General features: G+C 35.9%; 1 protein-coding gene across 1 annotated transcript; it reads left to right on the top strand.

Annotated features, from left to right (window-relative positions):
* Positions 1 to 2,729: 2,729 nt before the first annotated feature.
* LOC147793611 (aspartic proteinase PCS1-like) lies at positions 2,730 to 3,137 on the top strand. The gene has a single exon (XM_087121368.1). It carries the CDS (start codon positions 2,730 to 2,732, stop codon positions 3,135 to 3,137), a length of 408 nt encoding a protein of 135 aa, XP_086977494.1.
* The last annotated feature ends 4,778 nt before the right edge of the window (positions 3,138 to 7,915 follow it).

Genomic DNA, 7,915 nt, shown 5'->3' with positions numbered 1-7,915 from the left:
ATCAGCTAAACCAAGAACATGAAACAACCTAAAATTTTGGATAAGTACAACGTTGAGTACCCAATTTTGACCCTTATAACTTGCTCGATTACAAATCAATTTAAGTAGAATTTATCTTAATTGAACTGTGATATGTAGGACTATAAATTTTGTGAAGAACTCATGTAGAAATATTCGTTGAATCGCTGGAAGGCGAACGAATATTCAGAGGAAGAAAATCACGTTGACTGCCTTGTTTCAGCATCTTAAGTTCAGAGACGATGATGTTGCAGTCTATGAGATAGATACACCTATTTTGAGATCGGTTCTTATAATGATTTTTTATGTTTCAGAAACTAGACTCAATTTAGGACCTACTTAAGAGATTTGAAGAAGAAATAGCTATACAAAGGGCGTCAAAAGGGATCCCCGAACACAGGTTAAGAGGTTAAGCACTAAATTTGATGACCTTTACCCGACTGTTCACTCTTGTTGTTCTTCCAGACACTAGACACAATTTGCATCCTGCCCTAGAAATTTGGAAGAAAAGCAGCTTCAGGAAGACTCTAAGCCTAGTATCTAAACACACCGGAACAAGTAAGTAGCCATATGGAACAAACATCGAATAGTACTTGTAGAAGTCGATTAGGACAAGCACATATGATTAGAAATCATATCTAGAAACCTAATTGACCTAGTATCATAATAGATAAATTAGAAATGTGTATGATTTACGGTTTAGCATAGTTTACAGCTCTATAGTTTCCGCTTGCATGTTTGAGAATTCTAATATTTTTACCATGTTTATAAGTTTTTCAACATGTCTAGATTGATTTTATTCCTTATATTGAGCATGTTGAGCATGATGTATGTTATGAGTGTCCTTGGATGCATGCCAAAGGGTATGCAAAACCCGTTTGTGACTAGTTTTGCTTTAGACGATCCATATGTGTCCTATAGTCTCAATAAGTTGGTTATTGATTATGAACCATTGTTTTACGTTACTAAGGTACTAGACCTAGCTACAGGTCCCACTTTCTCCTTTGGGTTGACCTTGTACCTTGTAGGGATGATTAGGGTGCAACCCCTGTTCATGAACTAGCTAAGGGGTGTTAGGGTCTATGTAGTATATATAGTCGAGTTGTCACCCTTAGTGAGTTACAGGAGTCATAGAGGGTATGTTATTCAGGTAGTTTCAGTTGTGCTTAGTGGGGGAGCCAGATTAGTTATTATCTTTACTTAGAAGGGTGGTCGATAGGTAATTTACTGTTCTAGCACAAGATGGGGTGCGAACAAGTAAGTTACTATCTCCATTCGAAAGGGCGATGCGACAAGTCAGTGACTGTTTTAGCCTAAAAAGGTGATGCAACAGATAGTTATAGCCTAGCACCACTAGGGGAAATCATCTGGTATGAGCTTCGTATATAGTCAGGTGTGAAGTATGTATAGTACATTAAAGCAAAAGGGCTCCTCCATACTTACTAGACTTACCCTAGGCCCGACCTTTTCAGTTATAACCCAGAGTACTCCTTAGAGGAGGTATGTATAGGGTTTTGGTGTGTAGAGACCTAAAAATGTCAATGCATGTATTTTCAGCCTCACTTTGGCTAACTCTAGGGGTAGTATGAGCACATAGCTTAAGATTCCATGTACAGGAATAAGTTTGATAAGAGACTATAAGTTGGTTCCATACTGAGTATTTTTATACTCGTTCTTACTACATTTCATGTTTTTAGGTGAGTAATAGATCACGGGTTACTGTGGGGGGGCTCTGTGGCTGTGGAAGGGACCTCGTTGACCTAAGTCTTTTGGATCATATATTTATTTATATGTCTTTTGTATCAGTTTCCAACCGTAACTAATCTTTGTATTTAAAATAGCACGCCCACAGATGTATGCATTTAACTTCTTATAATTTAATGTATTACTTTATTTGTTTTATGTCTGTATTTAAAAAAAATAATAAAAAAAAATTATATGACCTATTTCATTAGGATGGTTCAATGCTAAAATGAGTTGAAAATAGAGTCATTACCTATGATAAAATATGATAAAATATGATGAATATTTTTAAAAAAATGGAGAGTGGACTAAAGTATAGAGATTTATGGGTAAAGAAACTATGAGTGGAAAGATTTTAGGGTGGTCTCACTTTCCAGTTCAGGCTGATTCGATGTGTATTACTTCTTTACACATTGTATGCACACATGGACATGGACCCCAAGGTAAACTCATATATGTAACCCTAGACCAGGTTATTGACTAGCACACTTTTGCGCTATCGAAAAAGTCATGGAGGAAAAGAGCGGGCATAATACCGTGGTGTACACAATATTGTATTGAATGCATTCGTACTCATCATAAGGGAGAACTATCCCGATACACATGAAAGTAATCACAAGATACATAACATAACATCATATATATGTCTCATGGGATCCCAAGTAACATAACATAACATCATATATATGTCTCATGGGATCCCAAGTAACATAACATAACATCATATATATGTCTCATGGGATCCCAAGTAACATAACATAAATTTAGTTATAACATAACACCATACACATCAAACAGTCGCAAGTACGACACGTGTAAGGGGCATAGAGCACAAGTCGTTCATACTTTGTACAATTCATCTCACCAATCCAATAGTAAAACCACTTATTTGGTTGACCCAAACAGTCACTAAACTCAACATCTCGCCCGCCGTTTTCAGACCGGACCCATCTGGGGCCGGTCAGACCATGATCGACTCCGGCTCTAATTTGACGTATTTGGTAGATGAGGCCTACAGCAAGGTCAGAGAAGAGATGATCAGATTAGTGGGGCCCATGATGAAGAAAGGATATGAATACGCCGCCGTCGCCGACATGTGTTTCGACGGCGCTGTGGCGGCGGCGGTGGGTCGGAGGATCGGCGACATGTGGTTCCAGTTTGAGAATGGGGTGGAGATATTGGTCGGGAAAGGGGAAGGGTTATTGACGGAAGTGGAGAAAGGGGTGAAGTGCGTGGGGATCGGACGGTCAGATAGACTTGTGATTGAGAGTAATATAATCGGGAACGTTCATCAGCAGAATATGTGGGTGGAGTACGATCTGAGCAATAAGAGAATTGGGTTTGGTGTTGCTAAGTGTAGTGGATTGAAGGCATGATCATGGACGGTGAAGATTCATACTATTCTTTTGTGTATCTATTTATATTACCAAATTTTGTTTTTAACAAAATTTGTTGTAATATCAATACTTATTGATCATTCATTTTATTGGTGAAGTATATGACTTTTTTTAAGTTTCATACTTCCTAAATATAATTTAATGGGTTAATTTATAAAATAAATAAATAAATAAAACATTAATATCCACGTCTTAAATTAAATCATGGGTCATCATAATTTACATGATTAAATGTATACATCTTGTAAGCGGGCTCTCTTTTCACCTCTGGGTGCGAAGAAAATAACTAACCTTGCTCTCCCACTAGACACAACTAAAACCAACCTTGCTCCCCCACTAGGCACAACTAAAACTTTCTCAGTAAAGTACCCTTTATGACTCATGAACCTTAACATGCTTCGTTCGTCGATGAAAGATTGGATTGGCAGACAAATAGGTGGCACCATTGTCACATCATAGGCTAGGCACTCGCACTTACGAAATCTCGAGCTCATGCAAGAGGACTTGGATCCAGATTAATTCGGCCAGTGCCATCAACAACCGCCTTGTATTTGGCCTCGATACTAGAACGAAAAACTGTCGATTGTTTCCTTGAAGTCCAAGAGATAAGATTACCACCAAAGAAGAGATTCATAACCTAAATCTTGAAAATAAAGTCATTAGAGAGGGTTACCAAAATCAAGTCTTAAACTTAGCTGTTATTAGAAACTTCATGTGACAAACAAATCAAGAGTTTCGAAATGTATATATGTCAAACAAAAAGTGATGGCCTCCTCACCAAGGTCTGTGTAGAGGCAAACCCCATCATACACACAAGACGAGAGTGTGTGATATGAACCAAGAGACATCAATCATACAATATATTTCATTGAAGATGTGAAGAAAATGTTTCATTCATGCCACATTGAATAAGAATCAAGTTTCACACATGGTATGAGAATGAAGTTTCATTGTTATAAATTTTGGGTGATATGAACCAAGAGACATCAATCATACAATATATTTCAAGATGGGTGGATCATAATTTAGAGTTATACCTTTCTTTAAGGATTATTTTCACCCTTTATTAAGATATTATTAAAATATTTTTTGATAAGCGTCTACAAATGCTGGAATTTGCAAAGCTAGAGGTCCTTCTAAAATCCTTGCAAAACGTTCACAGAGAAAGCTAACTTAACGGATTGATTCCAACCAAGAGTTGGTTAGAAGATGAATGACTTTTAGATCGAACTTGGAATCTATGATGATCACTCTTAGATACCAAGAAAATTTAGTGTTTGTATTCAAACATGAATATTACATGTCTCTAAATGGGCCCAAAAGATAACCCTGACATAATACAAAAGATAACCCTGACACAATAAAGTTCAGCCACCAACTACACATCACTAATAAATGCATTAATGAATGCTATTAAATGCAAAATGAATGCTATTAAATGCAAATTGAAGAAAATAAGGCATACATACAAACTATTAATAAATGCTATTAAATATAAATTGAAGAAAATGAGGCATTCATAAATACTAATGGCAAGTCTTCTAATCATTTTCCAATCTCAGCCACTCCATTATTTTCTTGATTTGATTCTTGCATCTTCTTTGTATTACTTCTTGTAATTGCTCGTTCGGGTACATGAAAGTGATCAGTGGTTGGATTCATATCATCCCCCATTTATTTAAAAGGATTTGTCCTCAAATCAAATTCTTCGTTCTTTCCGGACAACAACTGAATATTGTTTTTTTTTTTCACTTTTTTTTTCCTCATCTTTACCTTAGTTTCTTCTCTCCACTGCTGTTCTTCATATTCTCTTCTTTTCTTCTCTAATTTCAATTGGTCACAATGTATTTCATATGGAGACAATGGAAGTAAAGTAAATTTCTTCCCACACAAAGTAAAAGTATACTTGTTCATCAAACCATCAAATGTTACCTTTCTATCATATTGTCAAGGTCAGCCGAACAAGATGTCCCCCGCATGCATTGGTACGACATCACAAAGAACTTCATCTTTATATCTTTCAAGAGTAAAAGAAATAAGAGCTTGGGAGTTTACCTTAATTTCTTCATTGTTTGTCAACCATTGAAGTTTGTACGGTTTTGGATGGGGATGGACAGAAAGTTGAAGTCTTTTTACAAGGAAGTCGCTTACCACATTTTTGCAACTTCCACTATCAATCACCAAGCTGCATGGGTTTCCTTTGATCAAACATCTTGTGTGGAACAAGTTTTCCCTTTGATTTTCAAATTTCTCTTCCTTGATTTGAACATTGAGTACCCTTCTTGTGATCAAAGATATGGAATTACCTTCTTCAACATACTCATCATCATATGCTACGATTTCTTCCACAAGCTGTGAATCATGATCCTCACATTCATCATCTGAATCAAGTATGCCATTCCTTATCACCATAACTTTTTTATTAACACACTCTTTGCTCATGTGTCCAAACCCTTTGCACTTCCAACTAATAGAACTAGACTTCTCCTTTACCGTCTTTGAAGCTTCATTCTTTTTACCATTGGAACTCTCAGCCTCCACTCTTTTAGCAGCCACAAACTTTTCTTTTGGTGACATTGATTCATTTCTATTCACAAAACTATCCTTGTTCCAAGTTTTAGAATTTGAAAATGTGTTAGTTCGTGATGTGTACCTTATTGAATGCTCTTTTTCTTCCTTCAATTGGTCTTCAATTTTGAGAGCATAATAATACATGTCTTCGAGATATGGTGGTGGATTTCTGTCAACAAGATGAGCAATTTCTCGATTCAAACCTCCAAGGAATCTAGACATGGTATCTTCTTCTTCTTCTCTAACATTTGCTCTTTCCATCATAGTTTCCATCTCTTGATAATATTCCGCCACACTTTTTGTTCCTTGCCTCAAACCTTGCAATTTAGTTTTCAAATTTCTTTCATAATGTTTTGGAACATACCTTTTTCTCATGGCTTCTTTAAGTTCTTCTCATGCCTCTATTGGATCCTCCTCTTTTCTTCTTCTCTCAGATTTGAGATGTTGGTACCAATCACAAGCATGATTGGTAAATTCAGCAATAGCAAGTCTCATCTTCTTATTTTCACTATAGGTGTTGCAATCAAACACATGTTCTATCTTTCTTTCTCATTGCAAGTATGCCTCAGAATCTGTCGTTCCACAAAATGGTGGGATTTTCAATTTAACTCCTTCATCTCTATCTTCATGTACTCTTTCCATCCTTCTAGGTTGCATAATAGTTGCATGGTTATTTCTTCCTCTCCATCTACCATCAACTTGTCTTTCTTGTACTACTATACCTTCATCTTCTTGTAATGTTCGTTCTTGTCTTTGTTGTTGCGCCCTTCTTTCTTGTCTATCTTCCATCATCATTTCCATCATACCTTGAATTGCTTGAAGAATGGTTGTATTAAGATCTAGTACTGGTGGTACTGCTTCTCCATTATGTGATATTTTGTTATCAAGGGACCTCTCCACACTTCTCACAAAAATTTCACTCAGGGACACTCGTGTTTAACACTCAAAGGTAGGATTTTGGTACTAGGTCAAGAATGTAAAGGCTGGCTTTTTTTTTTTTTTTTTTTATGCAATCTTGCTTTAACCTTCATTATAATCAATTCAACGATTAATTCTAACAAGCTAAGACTAGTATCTCAAGTATCAAGAGCTTGAAAATAAATGATAAGAACTAAATATTTTTTTTTTCTCTCAAAATTGATTTTTTTTTCTACTAATCTTTTTTTTCTTTCTTTTTTTTTTCGATAATCTGAGAGAGAAAAAAAAATTGATACAAAAGAAAAATAACAATAAAAATATTTCACCTCTAGAGCGGCCAAAGAACGTCGACCAAAAGCTCTGATACTAAATGATAAGCGCCTACAATGCTGGAATTTGCAAAGCTAGAGGTCCTTCTAGAATCCTTGCAAAACGTTCACAGAGAAAGCTAACTAACGGATTGATTCCAACCAAGAGCTGGTTAGAAGATGAATGACTCTTAGATCGAACTTGGAATCTATGATGGTCACTCTTAGATACCAAGACAATTCACTCCAGAATTAGCTTGATCAAAACTAATTCAATGAATCGGTTTAAACATCAAACCTAAAGCAAGGTTTGAAAAAGAATAACACCAAAAGGGTATCAAGAAAACACAAAGATTTTTGTCTGTATTCAAACATGAATATTACATGCCTCTAAATAGGCCCAAAAGATAACTCTAACATAATAAGGTTCAGCCACCAACTACAAATCACTAATAAATGCTATTAAATACAAATGGAAGAAAATAAGGCATTCATATGAACTATTAATAAATTCTATGAAATATAAATTGAAGAAAATAAGGCATTCATAAATTGTGTTAATTGGTAGTTCAACTACCAATGGCAAGTCTTCTAATCACTTTCCAATATCAGCCACTCCATTATTTTCTTGATTTGATTCTTGAATCTTCTTTGTATTGCTTCTTGTAATTGCTCGTTCGGATACATGGAAGTGATTAGTGGTTGGATTCATATCATTTTTAGTTATGCCTAATGGGGGAGCTAGGTTAGTTATTGTCTTCGCCTTTAGTTATGCCTAATGGGGGAGCTAGGTTAGTTATTGTCTTCTGTCACGGTCATGCTCGTCCAAGACGTGTTGCCCATAACCGCATGCCTATGACAAGCCCAACCCTTTATGTCTTTTCATATTCTAGTATTTTACTTTTATTTTCCTAAGAAGTATGACGTTTCAGAAATATCATGTCTAGGCCTGTCAGACAT

The sequence above is a fragment of the Cucurbita pepo genome, chromosome 2 (genome assembly GCF_057944985.1).
Source record: "Cucurbita pepo subsp. pepo isolate OVF chromosome 2, ASM5794498v1, whole genome shotgun sequence".
Lineage (NCBI taxonomy): Eukaryota > Viridiplantae > Streptophyta > Magnoliopsida > Cucurbitales > Cucurbitaceae > Cucurbita > Cucurbita pepo.
This window is presented reverse-complemented; position numbering and strand designations above follow the sequence as displayed.